Source organism: Enoplosus armatus, chromosome 7 (assembly GCF_043641665.1).
Source record: "Enoplosus armatus isolate fEnoArm2 chromosome 7, fEnoArm2.hap1, whole genome shotgun sequence".
Lineage (NCBI taxonomy): Eukaryota > Metazoa > Chordata > Actinopteri > Centrarchiformes > Enoplosidae > Enoplosus > Enoplosus armatus.
Genome location: NC_092186.1, coordinates 10,376,082 through 10,396,599, shown reverse-complemented (window position 1 = coordinate 10,396,599; position 20,518 = coordinate 10,376,082). Strand labels below are relative to the sequence as shown.

General features: G+C 43.8%; 2 protein-coding genes across 2 annotated transcripts; one reads left to right on the top strand and one right to left on the bottom strand.

The window, feature by feature from the left end:
• Nucleotides 1–500: 500 nt before the first annotated feature.
• Nucleotides 501–10,368, bottom strand: cbarpb (CACN subunit beta associated regulatory protein b). The gene is made up of 9 exons (XM_070909545.1): nucleotides 10,321–10,368; nucleotides 8,826–8,974; nucleotides 7,054–7,115; nucleotides 5,814–5,976; nucleotides 5,178–5,349; nucleotides 4,624–4,770; nucleotides 3,951–4,188; nucleotides 3,202–3,391; nucleotides 501–2,025 (listed from the first exon to the last, which is right to left on the bottom strand). Exons 1-9 carry the CDS (start codon nucleotides 10,366–10,368, stop codon nucleotides 501–503), a joined length of 2,694 nt encoding a protein of 897 aa, XP_070765646.1.
• A 3,832-nt stretch (nucleotides 10,369–14,200) lies between these two features.
• On the top strand, nucleotides 14,201–19,356 carry atp5f1d (ATP synthase F1 subunit delta). Its single transcript, XM_070909036.1, has 5 exons — nucleotides 14,201–14,410; nucleotides 15,135–15,288; nucleotides 16,173–16,261; nucleotides 18,886–19,015; nucleotides 19,224–19,356. The coding sequence occupies exons 1-4, from the start codon at nucleotides 14,294–14,296 to the stop codon at nucleotides 19,006–19,008; spliced, it is 483 nt and encodes a 160-aa protein (XP_070765137.1). The 5' UTR covers nucleotides 14,201–14,293; the 3' UTR covers nucleotides 19,009–19,015; nucleotides 19,224–19,356.
• The last annotated feature ends 1,162 nt before the right edge of the window (nucleotides 19,357–20,518 follow it).

Below are 20,518 nucleotides of genomic sequence, written 5' to 3'. Positions count from 1 at the left end.
GGACTAGCTGTTGCCTCCAGATCTTTAACTTTCTACTTGTCTAATAGCACCTGGTTTCACAGTGGATCAATGAGTGTGGAGGCCACACCGGCCCTTCACTTATTCATACTGGAGAACAGAGACGGGAATGACAGCAGTAAAGACGGACAGAGACACACGGAAACAATTATTACTAAAACCATATAATTTTTGATATGTTAGCTCTGTTCATCTATTATTTTGAATTGTATCTTTCTTCTAAAATGAATGTAAAATGGCAACAATGAACAGGTTGTAATGTTAACAGGCATGGAGAGAGACTGGCTGCATTTCTAGTGGATCAACTGTTGATATAAGCCGATTGATATAAAGCATAATTTCCATTGTGTGTTTATGGGTCTGGATCACACCATTCAAGCTGTATACAGTGAGACATTTAAACTGAGGCAAGACAGATCAAACAGAAAGAAAAGAGTGTTTCAGCAGGAGTGAGGTTGACGAGGAGGACGACTGGAGCCCTGCTACACTGGGCTGTGGTCCGGAGAAGCGTGTGTGGCCATCACCGTCACACACTCGGGGGCCGTGTCCTTGGTCCTGCGAAGGCCCATGTACAGCCTCTCATCCAGGTTAGCAGTCAGTTTGTCTGTGAGCTCTGCTGTGATGGTCTGCGGGCCGTAGCCTGAGGAGTTGGGCAGCTGAGGGGGCGAGCGCTCGTCCGGGGGCTCAGGAGGGAGTCCGGATTGTTTGCTGTCCTCCTGAGGTTCATGGTGCTCACCCAGCCCTCCATGTATCTCTGAGACGGAGGGATGAGGAGGTGGTAGAGGAGAGGAGGTGTGGTCCTCAGTGTCTCTGACTGTGACACCCTGCGACCTGTCCTTTCTCACATTCTCAGTCGTCGTGGGCTCTACTTTTGGAGTTTCAGGAGTGCTGCCGGTCCCGTCGCTGGTCTCCTCGTCAGGACCACTGACGATGGAGGGGAGCGTGCTGTGGTAGCTTGTGTCCAGTGGGTAGTTCACACTGTCACCCCTCCGTAGTGGAGTCCGCTGTCTGTCAAAAGAGGACTGGAAGTGTCTGACACCAGGGTCGCTCCACTGCTTGTGGCGCTGCCACTGCTTGCGGAGGTGGATCCGGGACCGGTGCTTCCTTAGCGGCGACTCCTGTTGGTCAAACTGAGGGTCATGGCGGAGAAATTCATGGAAGAGGGCGTCCGTCTTCTCATCTATGCTGTAGTCTCGCCGGTGCAGGGTTGGCGGCTGAGGTGAAGGCTGTGCAGCCTCTCGAGGTGTGAGCATCTGACCATATGGGAACCAGCTCAGTGAACCAGCACCTGTTTCTATGGAAACTCCTCCACTGGCACCCAACAACAACTCGTCCTCCGGCTCCTCTTCAAAGAGGTGAGACTCAAAGCTCTCACCGATGGTGCCAGTTCGCCCTGCGTTGGTAAAGTGGTGCCTTTTCTCGTGGGCTGTTCTGTCCTTAGGGCTGCTGCTGAAGCTCCCAAACAGTCGCAGGTCTTCTGGACCACGAGATGGAGCCTCTATCGACGCATACCCGCTGTCCATCTGCAACAATTTACGAGTTCCTGTTTCTCCGTCACTGCCCCCTCGCTCGGATTCTGTGCTTTCCTGTTTCCTCTTTTTTCCCTCCTTCACCCCCAACCTCTCATCCACATACATCAAAATGTCCTTGTCATCCTCTCCACCCTCTGCCTCATCCCCTAAATCTTGGGACGGGTAGCTGGGGAGTCCTCCTCTTTCTGCTCCCGTGCGTCCGCCCAGCGAACACGCACTGTCACCATCACTGCAGACGGAGTTCCTGTCATTGTTGCTGCTCTGGTCAGAGGCAGCGTACTGTTCCAGTGACGCACGTAGGGTCCAGATGTCTTTGTAAAGTGACTGGGGGTCCTGGGGATCTAGGGGTTCTGAAGAGTCTGCACCTTCCCTTTTTGCCAGTGACAGCGCTTCGTCTTGGGGATCAGGGGATAGGCCAATCACCCCTGGTCCTACATGGCTGCAGCTGGGCTCCACCATCACCTCTACCTCTACCCTGTAGTGTGCACACAGGTGTGGAGAGATGAGATAATGTGAAAGAAATACGGAGAGAAGGAAGGGGAGAAACACACAGACACGCAAAACAAGTGTCAGTGTCAGAGCATTTACCTAAATAACACATTCATCTCAGACATGGCTGCGTTCACAGTGCACAGAATGATTTTCATGACTTGCAATGGCGGCTGTTGCATGTCCTTAAACTGAACTTAGCTGAATACTGATGCCATGTGTGCTCGAAAATTCCCAGAAAGCCCCTGCTTCCATCCCGGGACAGCAGATTTAAAGAATCCATACTGTCTGAAACATGAGTGACACCTGGAGCAATATACTGTAAATGAGCACGAGGATCATCGCATTTCGGAATTCACAGCAGCTTCCAGGAAATTCCTTTAATTTTCAACAATAAACATCTGCAAGCATACACAGGAAATACTGTTTAATCTAATTTCAGCGAAGGAAAATAAACGGTTATGTAAGAAAATATTTAGGGAGATTGGTTGTTTTTGTTGCATAACCTAATATTGGGCAAAATCTGCATTGCTGCAATTGCAAACTTAAAATAACAACATCGTGGTGACCCTTGCTCTTTAGCAGACATCATGACATTATCAGACCATGTCAGCGGTGGAATGGTTTCCTATGCCAGATATAAACCCTGCGTCCCGATTCTCCGCTCCACTCTCCTAAAAAAAGTGCACTCTGGGAATCCCCTACATCTGGCTCCAAATCATGAAATTGGCTTTGAAAGAGCTCTTGTTTCCAGGGATCTCATTACAAATCAGACTGTGGTCAGATAGTATTTACAGTTACACAGCATGGTGTGTTTTAATTCAATTACATGTCATAGCAACACACTTAGTCTAAAAAGCACAAGAGGAGAGTTTTTAAACATTGTTTTCTATATTTTTTCAATGACTTACAGTTCAAGTTTCTTGACACTGACATTTGCCATTTGATTGTCATGTGTCCCTGCACATCTGGCATGTTGAAACAATTGCAGTGGTATTTCACACAGTTTATAAAAGCACACTTTTATGTTGTGGTGAAGAACTGGGACTTAGAGCCGTATCCTGCTGTATATCATTACCACATGTTTTCTAGCTACAGTAAAGACATGAGTGCGAGGCAGCAAAGCAGTGAACAGGATGAATGGCAAGGGAATTAAAGATACCTGCCAAGGGAGGGGGGTGGTGTGGAGGGAGGTGAGAGGAGGCGCGTGGTGGGCTGGGTGGGACAGTAGGTGATGTCCTGGGTGCGGGCAATGTACTGGATGAGGTCTATGCGGTGCGCGTCGTTGTCGCCCTGGTCCATGCTCTCGCTGGCGGCTCGCTGGCGCTGGAACTGTCTCCTCTTCGGAGAGCCTGGCTCACACCAAACACGGGGGAAAGAGCAGTAAGTTGTACAAGTTGTGCAACAGCAGGCAGGAGTGAGTTAATTCAGTAGAAAGCTTCCATCCACTGTTGAGGTTTCTGAGGGGATTTTGTGATCTTTTTTTTGGTCCCTTGGTATGATGGAAGGACTGAGCTTGGGGAAGTGTGTGTATATAGGGTGGGGGGGGGTCGGCAGCGGGGATTTACTCAGGGGCTCAAATTGACTTGGAACGACCAAACTTTACGTCACTGAGCCATCTGTCCTGTACGTGTGTGCGTCCGTGTGTATATCCGACTCTTAGCAGGCAAAAGGCATCTCACAGTTGGTTGCTGGAGCCCCCTGCTTATCTACTGTCTGTTTACCACAAGAGAATACTGCCAAAAATACTTAACACACAAATGAAGAAAGAAACTGAACAGTGAAACTTTATCTTTTCCGTTACGGTTTTTACAAAGAAAGAAATGTTGCACTTCCCCACTGCATTGGCACAGATAACTTCTTAAAATAATATAACTAGAAATATACTTTACACCATCAAGGATCCATTACCTCTGGTGTCCAGACTCGAGGCTCTCTGGCTGCTGTCCAGCTTCCATTTCTTGATCTTGAAGTAGGGACTGGCCCCCTCCAGACTAGCATGGCGCCGCAGTTTAGTGAAGAACTGCAGAACGGGCCCCTGGCTCCCTGCACCACCGCCTGCAGGAGGGGTAGCGCTCCCCACCGCGGCCCCTTCTCCAACACTGACACTGCTGCCTCTGCCTCGGGGCCCCGCTCTCATCATCTCGATCTGAATGGACAGAGAGACGTGTTCAGAAAGAAAACCTACCAAGACTAGCGGTGTGTGTATAATCCCCTGTGACAGTGATGTCCCACACAGGCTTCCTTGTTTACCCATCAACCATTACTCTTGTTGGTCCTCCCTCAGGCTCCATGACCCTCTAATGTCTGTATGGATGACTCACTGGTTGACTGGCTGCTTGAATAGCTGGTTAGCGTACTGAGTGACTATCTTAAGAAACTTCATCACTCTGCAAATAATTAACTCAACAAACTTGAGACTTTGTAGGTGATTTGTATCCACACTCTGTACTTGTGAGATATCTGAATTTGTTTTTTGTTTTTATGTGTGGCTTTTCAGCAAGAAAAACAGTGTGACATGCCAAACATAGGAATTTCTTGATCACTTGATGTGTATATTTTACAGTAGTTGGAGGTAACTTACAGGGCTTTGCTCTTTAGTGCTGAGAGCAATAGTGTTCTCACTGAAGCTGGCGTCCACCACAGAGTTGAGAGCATCTCCTGGGAGGGCACAGCTGGGATTGACACTCAGGCTGGTCAACGCTGTTTGTGGTAGGGGGCACAGCATCGGCTGCAAGGAAGCACACACAAAAAAATTACACTTTCATGCCTTTTGAATCTATCATTGAACATGTTTTCTGCGAAGCTCTGTTGATTAATCCAGTTGTTCAGAATCAAGTACAGTAGCTCCACTTCCAATGTTTGTTTTCATGTTTAGGTAACATCTATGAATAAAAGTCAAGTCCAGATTCCTTCTCCAGCTGTCAGCCCAGCACCAGTGATTGAACAGCCTCACCTAAAAGGAAATCGATGTGCACAGCCTGTTGAAATGAGCAGGCAGAGAGGTCCCCGATTCATGTGTTTGGGTACATTAGGTCGATACATTTTCTTGCCCTGACTCAAGTGATTGATGTTCTAATTGGCCCCGGTCAGGTCTAATGATGCATCAGGACTAATAGCAGGTTAAAGGTCTGTCACCTGGAAGATGGAAAGTGCTGACTTAGTGACAGGGCGCGTTGTCATGGTGATGCTGTTCTCGGCCGATTCACACTCGTGGATAGTGACTATCTTGAGGGCCGGGGGAGGGATGTGGAGGTGCGTGAGCCGGGCGTTCTTCAGGTGGTGGAAATCGCCCTCGGTCAGAGTGTACCTGGGGTGAACCACACAGAGTTAAAGAAAAATATATAAATCCCCAGAAAGATGAGACATAGGTTGCATACACTCTTGATGAATTATAAATCATGAAGCTTATGCTTGCAGAAGCTTGCAACAGCCATGGGGAAATAGCTGACTTCAAACCCATCAGAGCTACTCTGCATTTAGCACCACAGAATAAATTCCTTTTGAAGAATTTGCATATCAAGCTCAAGGCTTTAAGAGAAAAGTAGGGCAGGGAAATAATGAGAAAGGGTGAGAGCTCTTTGTGTCCACAGCATACAAAATGCATTCTGAATTAATTCTTAACTCTATACTAACATAGAAGTGAGATGGACACAGTAAAATGTGTACATCCTTTGATCTCAGAAAGCGCTAAAGCTGGAGTTTATGGACATTAATGCAGGTTGAACACTGAATCGAAGGCATAGACATTTGCAAATGTGTTGGCTTTCTGACCTGCGGCCCTTCTCCTGGGTCTTCTTTCCATGATCGAAGAGCGCAGCCTCGTTGAACGAGACACGACGACCTGTGGTGCCCGTGGAGAGGAAGCGCTCCGTCTCTTGGTCGTGAGAGCTGCCCATTGACAGGCAGTCTGACTCATCCACCCTGATGGTGATTTCTACCAGAGACACGAGAGGAAAGAGACAGAGGAGGCAGACAGATACGTAGATAGATGAGGGAAGGAAGAGGGAGAGGTGATGGCAAATAAAGATAGAGTTTAGTTTTTAGTTTTATTGTGATTTATTTAAAGTAAATGTGATCAGAGTTTTTAGCCATGCTAGCAGTGTGGCTAGCAGCTAGGCTCAACAACATTCATGGTCCCCAGAGGATGAAGCCTCCTGACTGTGATGATCTCCTGATTCTTCGTCAAGCGTCACCAGCAGGTCAAAACTTTCATTCATTCAGTGAAACATCTCGATAGATTGGTAAAAAAAAAAATCATTTTTCCGATACTTTGTTTTTCAGCAGATACTCACAAAACGGTACTTTGCGTTTAGTGCCAAGCTAAACTAAGATGGTGAACATGGTAAACATCAGCATGTTGGCATTTCCACTGTGAGCATATTAGCACGCTGACGTTAGCATTTAGCTCAAAGCACCGCTGTGCCTAAGCACAGTCTCACAGGCCTTCTAGCATGGCTGTAAAAAAAAAGATTGTAGGTGCAGTTTGGTCCACGTATGTTTCATCTACTATATTATTGGATTACTATAGCTCAAGAAAATCTCTGTCAAACTGCTGTACCTTATATTTACACTGACTGTGTAACTGCCGTGAAGCATCTGATGTTCTGACACCTTTGCGGAGGATGAGCATGGTAATATGCCAAACTGCTGACTGAAAAAACTGAACAAAAAACCTTCCAAAAGCAGTTTGGTGCCAAACTGATGCTGCCTTTTAATCAATCATTTTCATTGGAGACAGAGTGCATTCACCAGTCCCAAAATGTCAAAATGTGTTCCAGGAATGGCACGGCTACTTAAACTAATTGGGTCGAGATCACAATATTTTAATGGAATAGACATTACACATTTGTGCTGATGCGATAAAAATATCCCTGCTTCCATCAATCCGATCCCTCCATCTCCCAGCCTGCCTGTCTCCATTACTCCTCCCTCTCTCACTGACTTGCCTCTTTATCTGTTCCCCTATCCCTCCCTCCCTACATTGCTTCCTCGTTGTCCATTTTTCTCTTACCATGGGTGGGCTGAGACTCCTCCATGTAGGTGGTGGTGGTTTTCTCGGGGTCATCGCTGGCCCTGGGGCACACAGAAACATTCGGATCAATGCCGTGACATGATTGCCCCTGAAGCCTGTCTTTCATCTGTTGAATCCTACTGATGTGGGCAGCCACACGGGTGACCACAGTGTAAGGCTTTATGATCAGCTGGGCTACTATTTGACCGTTCTGTCCAGCATGAGTTTAAATACACATACAGCATCAACGGTCTAAATATGCAGCTATATGGACAAGACCATAGGACTGAACGTTTGTCTAAATGGCTGCCTGCCTGGCTGTATAATCAATGAGGGCCTAAATCATTGCCAGTAACTTGATAACCTTCAGGGCCAAGGGACCTCTTGAACAGATAAAGCATGGTGCTTTATTGGATTGCACGTTTCCACTCATCTTTAAGGGCACAGAGGAAATACCCAATAAAGGGCATGCTGTCATTATTGTTTTGGCATATTTTGTCTTTAAATCTTTACGTTTTAACATCTTTAATTGCAGCTGATCCTCCATACACGCTTCTTAAATCCCAGAATTTACTTCATGAGGCAGAAAAAAAGAAACTGAAAGCTCTTCCGAGTCATTTCTCACCATCTGATTTCTTTGTGCAGAGCTATCGGTGTATGTGGATGTGTGAAGTGACTTGAGGGATTTCTCCGTCCCAGATCTGTGCTTCTTATTGTCTTTCATTTCCTCTGTGGCTCCCACTTCCCCATACTGTGTGTATGTGTGAGTTTGAGTACACACGGGGCAAGGTTGAGACGCGAGATTAATCACAGCCGATGGCTGCTATGAAATCTCATTACGCTCATCATTTGTACCAGTCTGCCCGATTCTCCTCTGCTCTCCCCCGGCAAGCCTCTCCTTTTCACGGCTCAGCCTCTGTGCTCTCTGTATATCTGCATCTAGCTGGTGCGCTCTCATATATTCAAGTGTACTTGATGGTGCGTGCTGCTGTAGAGAGGGGCAAAGCGTCTCGAGGATAGTCATGTCACTGCTGAATAAACATGGATGAATCACATCTGTTAATGGAATCGCACTGAAGATAGGTTTGGGATTCACCGGTTGGAGCAAACTGGACGATTCCACTGAAAGTAATTAGCTTCATATGCAATTGCAATGAGCTTTACATATTATGTAAGTATACACGTTCAACATAAGCACCAGCCATTCTCTAAATAGTAGTTGTATGTGAGCTCAGGAAGAGAGTAGTCTCTGTCTGTCAACAAACAGTGTGTACTCCTGTGTGTGCGCATGTGTGCTTTCATGCAACACAGTAAAAACACCACCTGTGCACCTGGACCTGCAGACTAAACTGCCTTTGTGAAGCAAAGAATCTTCAGTTTCTGTTGAACCTGTGGAGGAGTGCTGTTGATTCAAGTTTGAGGGAACTTTTGGGATTAAATGACAGGGACACCAGGGAACAATATATTATAATGAAAAGCAATACAACAACAGCACATTCTGTAGCCTCAAAACCACCTGCTGAATGAACACCAGTCTGTGTCAACAAAAACTGAACATCATAGGCTCCATAAAGTAATTTATTACAGCGCTCATGTTATTAAATTGTGCAGCTGCTTCTTTTATTAAGTCCACCCCTAATATGGGTCCTTATTGCTGGTTCCTCACAGTGTTCTGGAGTTTGAGCTTGTACTGCTAAACTCTTCATAAGTCGCTCTGTCTGCATGATGGTGCACTAAAATGCTAAATGTAATGCAGATTTTTGGCATCGCACCTGGCACAGAATTTCCCTCCTCGACAGCAGCGACGGTAGGCGATGAGGAGGACAGAGACGATGATCAACGTTCCTACCAGGAAGATGAAGAGGATCACCAGGAGGAGCACATAGCCATCTTGCTGCTCCTCAGCCTCGAATGGGATCTCCTGAGAAACACAGAGGAGGGGCAATGATAAATTATTAGCTAGCTAGCTACTGTGCAGCTGTTTAACCTTCGCAGAAACACCATGCAGCTTAAAAGATTGATTAAGCCCCACTGGTTGGTTGGTCTGCATAAAGTGAATCTATAAATGCAACAGTACAATTAATCAATAAATGCCAGGGCTATTAACCTGTCTACAGTGTACCTTAGCTATGGGAAAGCTCTCACAGGGGAAGACTGCAGCTGAGTGGATTAACCACACGAGGAGCACTGGTATAGACTCTGTAACACCGTATGTCCACTGCTTTAGACAGCAACACTCAAGTTTTGTGAGCATGAACATTCTTCAACAGATGAGACATCTTGAAATCTCTCCCTCTTCATTGATCTCTACAATTATTCCCTCAGCAGTTCAAGACTCGCAGCTAGCTGTTAACTAGGACTATAGCTATTAGCTATGTAAGACAATGACATTTTACTTAGAAAACCAAACTTGATTTATTAGGAAATAAATCAGTGAATGACCAAATAAATAAGATAGTCAAATCAATTCAGAAATAATACGTGAGTAATTATATATAATGTATTTTAACTTCTAATTATTAGATAGCTAATTGGCTAATTATTTTATTAGTTTATTTAGCAGGATTTATGTTTGTAATAAATGTATTTTTCATGTATAAATACTGTGAAATTCATTTTGTTACATCGGTTCATTATTAAATTGCCTATTTTATATATATATATATATATTTCCTTCTTTTTTTTTTTTTTTTTTTTTTAAATGTTCCCATCAGACAATATGTTTAATTTGCTTATTTGTCCAGTTTTACTTTCAAAAATGTGTTTCCCCAGTAAACTTCTTGTTCAGTGTGGGCTACAGAAGAGGGATTGAGATGGTTTAAATAAAATGAGAGATGGCAACATGAGTGGGAGAGTAGAGAACAACAGCAGGCCTTTTATGGAGTATCAGAGTGACATGACAACCACTCATCTTATGTAAAGATAACAGACTTTGGACATATCAGGAGGATGATCTTATATGTGGAGCGTTATGCTGCTGAACTCTATGAGGGAGACCGAGCAGCACGTGTTAATGAGCGCGAGACTCTGACGTCACATGGTAATTTCTCTGCGAGGGGAAATTAAAGCTGAGATTAGATCACAGATTTAATTATTTCAGGTCCAGGTCAGGATGTTCTCTATTAGCCAGTCAATCGGCCAGAAGAGAATATGAGGGAGAGTATGGCTCTGGTGGTGAGCTGGACGCAACACACACACACACACACACACACACACACACGCACACAGGAAGTTTGAGAATAAGCCAGTGGCGAAAGGCAGACTTACTGTGGAGTTTTCTGGTAGGATGTTCCAGACGGTAGACTCATTGCTCATGGTCCAGGCCAACTAGAGAGTCCCCCTGAGAGACAACACACACACACACACACACACACACAAACACACACACAGAGGACGTGACTGTTACTGGAGCCGTTCATCAAAAACACAAAGTCAACCACCAAAGATACTGCAGTTTATCTGGGTTAATAAACAGACATACTGTGCGCAGTGTTTCCCATACATGGGCTCTACCTGGACGACCGGCCCAGGTAGATGAAAGACGCGCAATTGTCATGTCATAACGCACACAGACAAGCTGTAGCAGCTTAGTTACAGCGAAAATGGGCAAAGAATAGTGTCAAACTGCGTCTGTCTGTGGACGCACTTCAAACTTGACCTTTGCGACGGCATCACCTGAACGTGTCCATTAGCGGAACGAGACAAAACCAGACTGGAAGGCGAGTCCTCCTCCCCACAGCCTCTCACTGCAGACTCGGACCAAAGTAATAACTAATGCTACAGGAGCGTTTATCGCTGCAGATGTGCGCAGAGAAAACAGAATTGAACCATCTGGTCAAAGTAGTGGAGCCCCGCCACAGTGTGCCTTCAGTGAGCAGGTTGTATAAACCAGCACAAGACCTCAACAGGTCAGAGTCCTGGATGGAGCATTACTGATATTTGTGTTATTATTATTTTTTTAATTGACAATATGCCAGTATTTGAGTGCATTAACTGTTACAGTACGAATTATGGCCGATGAGCTCCTGTTGAATGTTTCAAAATAAATGACATGGCATTTTTCCCCCTTACCTAGTATTGGATGCCTAAAACAAGAATGCCGCGTCGTATTTAATGTGTTAATGTTAACGTTACACATCGTATTTTAACTTGTGAAGTTAGTTGGACTGGGGTTAGTTTATTACTGAACGCGCCTATCACAAAGCCACGCTGTCACACGCCGCGTCGCCCACCAACACAAGTAAATTCAGCCTGTGGGAAACACCGCTGTACGTGTGAACATAAAACTAAACTTCTCTGAACTCACAGAAAAAAATGACTGCTTTTTCAGTCCATTACTGATGTCTAATAGCACAGCAAGTGAACATTATTAACACTGTTTAAGGTGACAGAAGATGCCCATTGCAGCAGACGGAGCTTGTTGCATCTCTGACAGCCACGAAAGACTGCAAGACGAAGCAGAAACCAAAACGTGTGTGTGCTTGGACGCATGCGTCGAACCCCACAGAAGATGCAAATGCTAGCATCTCGGCTGTAAATCATCACCCATGATTCCATATCAGCCTCAAGACTCTCTAGCTACCTCCCACGCACACACACACACACACACACACACACACACACACACACAGAGCAGGGAGAAACACCAGCTCTTACTTTAACACTGGCTCCAGCAGCTGAATTCCACTACCGCTGCTGCTATGCGTTTGCTCTTACAGATCATAGCCATTAATAGTGCTACTGCTGCACCAAACGCCCACACACACACACACACACACACACACACACACACACACACACAGCACCACAACCTGTAAGCTGTTGCCGAGCTCTTTGCTGCCCGCCTGTCTAACTCCCCGCGTCTACCGTCCAAGCATGACAACTGTTACGGGAAAACACATCAGGCTGTGACCAGAATGCTTTTCCTTCGCAGTCCTGTACCACATCCTGCTCTCTACCAGCCCAGCGTCTTACCCTGATGGAGGGCTGTGCGCTGCAGCAGCTCTGGATGGATGTGTGTGTGTCAGGCTGTGTGGCTCGGGAGTCTCCTCCTCAGCTCCCTTGCTGCATCCTCAGCCCTCCCAGCCGACTGAGCCGGAGCAGCGGTGTTCCCCCCCTCAGGGCTGGCCCGCTGGCCTCGGAGCAACAGGACGGCAGTGCTGCATGGCTGATAACAAACACACACACAGCAGAAGGATTGATCAATTATTCAGTTTGTGTAGATAAGTTTCACATTAATAGGAGCGTTCAACAGATGCACTCACCGACAGGCTTCCCTCTAATCTGTTTCACTAGTGATGATCATAGAAAAATACTTTCTTAACAAGGAAAGACACCAAACATCAAAACATATTTTTACAACATTAAGAAAAGCTAAAACTGCCTCACTGTATTAATTAAATGCCACCATACAGTTTGATAACCACAGGTAGTCTAGTTAGACATGGCTGCCTTTCCTTCCTTAAGAAACTTAGGAGAAACAACCACATTTATAAAAGTAAGCTATGAAAATAATTTGAGCATAGTACTTTATTGAGAACTGCTTACTTCTATGAACAATAGCACCTTCAGACCACAGCAAATTCCTTGTAATGTATGTTACTTGGCAATAAAAAGTTTCTGATTCTGATTCTGATTCTGAAGATTGTTGTATTGATTAGTTGATGGAGCAGATGGTGAGACACGGGTGTCCCAGCAACGGCATATCCCGTCATGCTTTACAAAATCTCTGTTATAGGCCACCAGCTGCATTACTGGTATTATACAGTCGTATATCGTTGTCGCGTCGAGTAGCCATTTGTATCTCGTGCCATAATTGCCACAATACCTGCCTAGAATAAAGTGCAATTGTAATGGTTCATTTTGGACCTTGTAATATCCTGTTTAAAGTGACAAACTGTCGCACAAAAGAAAACATCCCGTTTCTTATTGCTCGGTATTGCAATATTTTTTCTTCCGCCGGAACAAAATAATAATGAGCTCCGTCTCTGGCAGCTGTTTCCTTATGGATCAAATCGTTTTGCGAGAAAACAAAAAAAATCGCATCACATTACGTGATGAAATGAAGCCGATAGTAAACTTTAAAAATGGATGAAAACCAGATATACTCCGACCAACGTAGCGAGGTTAACAAATATGCCATCTCGATATTTCACAGGCGCCTGATATGATTTTTCATCAGTCCGGTGACACCGTCAGAGACGGCAGCTCACGGTTTGAATTGGCTGCACAAACAGACGAGCGGGCATGCGGCAAAGGTAGCACTCACCTACTCAGCTGGCCTGGTCCACGAAGGGGTGGAGGGGCGAAGCCAATAACACGAAACTCTTCTGTGGACACTTTAATGTGGATTTTAAAGCTAAAAGTATTTATGAATGAAACCCCACTGTTTAAGACACGCCCACCACCCAGTCACAGGCGCACCACGTGACGCAAGGAGTGAGGTAAAGCTGAGTGATTGAAAGGTTTCTCAAAATTAGCCCGCTGCTGAGTTCACAGACATACACAGACACTGTGCCGGGGAAGTCTGAGTGTCGCCATGAATGTAAACTGTATTTCCCTCTTTTTATATACATTTTGCAACTGTAAGGCTTCCCTTTTGTGCTCTTTGCATATTTAAGTGTATTAGTGTTTTAGTCTTTATTTATTTTACGTTAGTTATATGCAGTCACTTGCAGTGGGGAAAATGCTGAAGCAAGTCTGTTAGTCTGTGTGTGTGTGTGTGTGTGGTCTTAAGTGCCAGACAAGTGACATACATAAGAGCAACAAAAATTTGGTCCCAGACCAGACTAGTGGGTCCCCATCTGTTGACGCCTGTGTAGCATATATGACACGTGGTTTTGGCGCCATCTATTGGTGGTGAGTGCTAAGTAGCTTCAAACACGAAAAACAGTAAACGTGGGAAATAAACGTTTAACAAAATGGGCTACTCTTCACTAAATAATAAGAATGAAAACTGAATAGTATTTCTGACTCAGTAGCTGAAACAGTAACATATAAACAGATACATGACTGCCTAAATTCACAACTAATCCACAACAACCTAAACCTTACCGTATGTTGACTGCGTGGCTATTTTTAAAAACAAACTTCACTACCCTACATCCTTTGCTCCACCGTAAAGCCTTATGGGTAGGTTACCAACGTCCTTGTCCTACCAAGCGCACACCGACTGCCTTCACGCAAGGGCTTGGGGATCTCTGTCATTCACTTGTACTTGAATAAAATCAGATTTTCAGACATGATGGCAGCAAGATTTCTCCGCCGTGCTCTCCCCGTGCTGAGGCAGACTCGCTCCTACGCCGAGGTCGCCACCGGTGCCCCGCAGATGTCCTTCACTTTCGCCTCTCCGTCAAAGGTAGCTAGCTAACGTTAACGTTATTGGCGAGGCTTCTCGGGCCCAGTTAGCTGTACTGCTAGCTTAGTCTCTCGTTGAAATGCACCGACTCAGTTTGCAGAAAAGTCTGACTCTGGGGTCATTTAGCAGTTTTGTATTAATGCATGGTTTTGCTGTTATTGCTACACTTAGTCTTGTAGTTAATGCACGCATGCAGTTCAGATAGAGCGTTAGAGCTTGCACTGTCACTGAAGGGTTTAGCTTAGCTAGCTAACGATGGCCAACCTAGCTGTCATTCACTGAATTTTCGTGGCAAAGTACACTTTGCGAAACGGTACAATTAAAGCAATGCTCTTTTCTAGGGCCGCAACCTTAAAACAGTTTAGTACACATGTTTTTAATGTGTGTCGTGAGCTTAAGGTGAAGTGTGTGAAAAGGAGAGCTCTCTAACCTTGAGGTTCACGTCAGTGGTTAAACCTCGTCCCACAAGCACGGTCACTGTTTCTCCAGATTTAGGAGTCTAGTTTCACATTCTGCTGCAGAACTGATGTATTTCATCCAATTCTAATCATGTTGCATATAAAGTAAACAGGAAGGTGAGAGACCACATTAAATTGATGGTGCAAATTCTACAGTTTACAGTCTGGGAGCTGCATCTTTGTTCAGTCACCATTTGTTGATGTTTTTGCAGAACAGTCTACAAGTCAGTGACTGTATCTCTCCATCCCCTGTCTCCACTCTCCAGGTGTATTTCAAAGAGGCCAGTGTGAAACAGGTTGACGTGCCTACACTTACTGGTGCGTTCGGTATTCTTCCTGCCCACGTACCAACCCTGCAGGTGCTCAGGCCCGGTATTGTCACAGTCATCAGTGACGATGGCTCCTCTGTCAAATTTTTTGGTATGCTTTTTATTTACATAAATGAAGGTGAATGACTGAGGTCAGGCCTACCCTAAAGGCCTCGACTTAATACTCTTGCTGTTCAAATGAATTGTTCCTAACTGTAACACCACCAAACAGTGGCATCTCTGTTCAGGCAAATAAAGCTTTGTTACACATTATTACAAAGTAAACCAAAATATCAGATGACCATCTTTTACATTTTCACAGTAGTTGATGTGTGTACAATAAGAACCATCTCAGTTTGGTGTCTTTTCTCTTTTCAATGTGCCTCTCAGCTCAAGGTATTCAAATATCAATATCTGCTCTGTCATTCATTTAAGATATTAGATGTCAGGCTAAGTCTAGAGAAGCTGGCGTACATCTTGTACACCACTTTCAGGCAAGCACCCACATTGTTAAATACAATTGTTTATCATTGATCTTTGGTCATTGAAAAGCTGAAACATCATAAATTACATTCTTTCCATATTCCAAGCTAAGTCATTAGCAGTAACAGTGGATTTTGCTAGTAAAAAGCTCTGCCGTCCACCTGGATTTAACAGTGTGTCTGTATCTCAGACTCATGGAAGCTGTAGTTCTATAATGCTAACAAGTCAATAATATTTATCTTTGTTAAATTATTAAGTTCCTCTTTTTTTTTTAGAAGATGCCTATTAAGCTTAGAATGTAGACTGAATACCCAGGTATTATGTTTCAGCTGTTCACAAAGATGAACTGTGGAACAGAAGCTAGCCTGGAAGTGAGGAAGCACGTCCTGGCTCTATAACTGGTACATTGCATCGGTTATAAAACAGTGAAGATGACTGTATATTGGCATGTTTAGTTACGCTGGTGTGTGTGTGTGTGTGTGTGTGTGTGTGTGTGTGCGTGCGTGCACGCAGTGAGCAGTGGGTCAGTAACAGTCAACGCTGATTCTTCAGTGCAACTGCTGGCTGAGGAGGCGGTTCCTTTGGACCAGCTGGACATCGCTGTGAGTATAATGTCAACCTCACTCCACTCGCATACATACTAGAGCAGCATCTGCACTAATGTTTGGCAGTATCACCTTATAAACCACGAGATAAGAACTTGTTAACTGTATTTTACAGTACACTTTATTAACCCTTAATATGTCTGGATTTATTAAGCCTTTGTTGGAAATGTTGCAAATCAATGAGCGATATTGGATTCACAGAATTGTTGAATGAATGTGATGAAATTCAAAATACAATCAGCATATATCTTATTTTAGCTACAAACACTTTCTCAATTTAGATTCAAGATTTTTACTGTATCAAGATAAATTTATTTATCAAAATCATTCTGCATACTGTAATAGATGTCGTCCATATCTTTCAACCGTATCTGCGCTACTTATTGCATTTGCTTTTTGTGTAGCCTACATTGATCCACCCATGAGGAGCTTATAGAACTCAGACTACATCTTTATGTTAAAAGAAATTACACGTAATGAAAGGTTTGACAGAATATAGAGATATAGATATGGTCTTTTGCATTGTTTAATTACAAGAGGGCAAGATTAGCAAGTTCGGGTCATCACACAAGATACTTCAGGTGGTGAAGTGGTCATCAAAATGGAATAGGTAAATATAATTACATGCTGCTGCACCATGCAACAAAACATCACAACGAGACAGCCCCAGTCACTGGTATGTGGTCAAATGTTCAGTTTACAATCAATACAGAAAAATAGGGGAGGACACAATAACATGAACAATGGTAAAATTACCTTATTACAAAATGGATAAACACCTTCTTGACAGCGGTATTTAATGCAGGATTCAATGATTGGATTGTGTTTATACTGTACAGGTGATCTTGTAATTAGTTGCAGCCACCCTGTATTTACGTTAATGATTTGAACTAATATTGGTATTGATCTCCTTTAGTTGTAAGCAGTGTGAAGGGTTATGATCTAATACTACATGTTTTTAATTGGGTACCCATAAAAGCTAGGGATCGATATTTGTAGCATTTAATGCCTGTAAAATAAGAGTAGGAACACAGCCTTTGAACTTGAGGACTGAGGTTCAGAATATCACAACACAAGGGAGTCATGTAGAGTTATTTATACTAGTCATTTGAACTTTTTATTTCCTTTTGTTGCATTTAAATGATAAAGCTTGGATAATTTATGTTCAGAGGCTGGTTGTTTTTTCCATATTTGTTCTATTTAAAAATAGACTTTAAATGGCTCTTACTTTCTTAACTTTTACTTCACAAAAGAACGAGCAGCAATTATCTTTGTACCTGAGGTGTCCTTGAGTGTTTGTAATCCTGAACAGCTCTGTTGTTCTGCAGTTTAGCTCTGAACTTTGATTCCACTGTGGAAGTATGTGTTCAAAAAGATGAATTTCTCCTTCGATATTATGATGGTGTGTGTCAAGGGTTGGTTTCATTCTTTATCAGTTCAAAAAGTTAGTCAGTATCTTCCCGCCAAGTACATGTGAAGTACATTTTTGTCACAAACTGTACAGAGAGAAGTTTTGGAATATGAGCTCTGAATGTCACACACATGTGGTCAGATCTGGTTTACCGTCGTTTCTAAACTGAGACATCTGCTTTGCCACATTTGGAACATGTGAGATTATTGGAGCGGTCTACTTGTACTTTCACTCTTAACATCGGGCAGGGACCACTCAAATTATGTCTTCATAATGTCAATTTAGTGTGTGTTAGTCAATCCTTTATGGATCTTTTTCTATCTTAATGGGATTTGTGTGATGGGTGTCCATATCCAATTTGTTGAGGCATGCATAATTATGGATCCAGGGCAGGTTTGTGTCCCAGCCGGGACGTGATCTTTGACAGCAGAGACTGTTCTTTGAACTCGCAGTAGATTGTTTCCTCTCTAATTGTGATCCTCTGTGCTGATGAGCTCCTCCCAGCTGATGATTATCCACCTGATCAGTGTTGCAGTTGGACTTCAGTGTTGAGTCCTTGTTTAAATGTCAGTCTTGTTAATGCTAGGCTGCGTCATTATGCACTCGCCATGGAGGTCTCTGTCTTTGACCTTGGGCAGTGCCAGAGTCACTGTCAAGTTGACTTCATAGCAGTAAATGAGTTATTTTTTTTCCTCGTTGTCTTCCACTCTGCAGTGAAAATGCACATGGGCCCACGCTGTTAATAAGGAGGGAAAGGTCAGTCACTGTTGAGTTATAGCAGATGTGTCAAATCCCTACTGGGAGACCTTTAACTTCCAGCTATGTTTGGCATTTCTCGTTTCTAATCACTACTGTGACAAATGGAGCTTTCAGAGCAAAGAGGCAGTGGGGATTTTCTCTGCTCGTCTTACTCCCCACTTTTGATTCGCTGTTGCTCTGCCTTCCTATTCAGACTTTTACATCACAATTAGCCTTTTTAGGATGAGTAGAGCTTTGCAGGCTCTTTTCCTGCCTCGACTCTTGGGCCTGTGATTTTACTGGATAACAGGATAATTAACCTGGTCGAGGCGTCTTTTAGTAAGTTGGGTAACAGATGATGAGGATGTGTGTGATTTTGCATCAAAGCAAAATCTCAATTGTGGGCTTTATCATTTGCTTTCCTATTCTATTTCTCATTGTCACGCATTCTTTTTTTTCTGTCTGTTTGTAGGCTGCCAAGGCCAACCTGGAGAGGGCCCAGTCTGACTTGGCTGGCACATCTGACGAGGCAGCGAGGGCAGAAGTTCAGATCAGCATAGAGGCCAACGAGGCCATCGTCAAGGCTCTGGAGTAGACCTGTGGTACGACATCTCAGCTGCTGTACCGTGATCTGATTATTATTAGAGATGTCATCTTAGTTAGTTTAATGTAGCAGGATAATGATGCAGGAGCATTTACAGTTAATATGATTTAAAAATGGAAATATTGACAAGAAATTAGAGGTCACTTTTATTGTTTATGTGCTCTGTTCCTCAAACTGAGTCACTGTTTTTTTTCCCCACCCTGTAGGTAATCTTTTCTGTTTCTTTGATGGAAATCAATGGTCCATCTGTGTTTCCAGCTCCGTCACGTCAGTGTCCAGAGGATTCCATTCTTGCTTTGTACAGTGGATAAAATTACAAAATAAATTTATTTGGAATTACCCCGTGGTGGAGTTTGTAGTGTTTTCTTTAAATCTGACCCTCATTCTACTTAATGATGATCATATGTAGTATTTTCAGTGCACAAACACAGTTGAGTCTAATCGACGCCCATAGATTTGTATAATTCAGCTGTTGTGAACAGCACAGACCCGTGTTGCTCAAAACTAAAGCTCATCAGCAGGACTTACAGTAGTCACACATATACACACACACACACACACATTGTCTTCAGGAAAAGCTTTTCTCATTAAGCAGACTTGCCATGTTGCGTGGAAGTCAACCCAAATAAAGAAGAACTTCTATGGCAGTTTGTTATGTAGTGAGTGTTTCTGCCACTTGGTGGCAGCAGACATCAGCTATATTTTGCACCAGAGCATTTCAGCTGATCAGACTTTTCTACTTCTCGTCAAACTACAGTTTCAGGGAAAGAGTCATAGAACCACTGCTGGGTGTCATTTCCTTCCCGATAACTCCTTTAAAAGCAGGATCCTCTGAGTGTATTGCTGTGCACCAGCTCCTGTTTCTGGGGAAAGCTTAGTCGCTTTTCATGTTGCAAGCCCACTTGTGGTTTGGAGTTATTTGGAACCCTCAGTCACTGCCTTGATTTAAATGTGTTGGCAGCGCTTGTTTGTTATGAGTGATGACCTCAGGCTTCTGTGACAAAGCCAGGAAAAGTCCTTCACTGCCCATCCTGTGGAAAACTGGGCCTTTCTCTTGTTTCATAACCACAGGTTTCAGCTCAGACTCACTCCAGGAGGCGCTGACCTCATTCACGTGCCGACTTGAGGCTTTCAGAGCTGAAACCACAACCAGTTTATTTTGAATGTCAAAACTCTCGAGGGCCTTTAACAAGTGTAAGTACACTGGAAGTACCAGTGTTTACACAGAAATGCTCTCAAGATCATGTTCATGGTGAAACTGCTGCTTACATGTTTTAAAGCAGTATTATCTGCATAGAGGTCTGACTTCTCACTTCAAAACAGGAAGACCTTTTCCAGTTCAGAAAGCAAATATACTTATAATCAGTGAAGACAAATAACAGCATGTTTCATAACTGTCAAATGTGTTGAAATATCTTTTCCCACCGATTAAGCATGTACAGACTTGCACACTGACTCAGGTCAGTATCCATTAATAATAAAAAAGAGTTCTCAACACCTC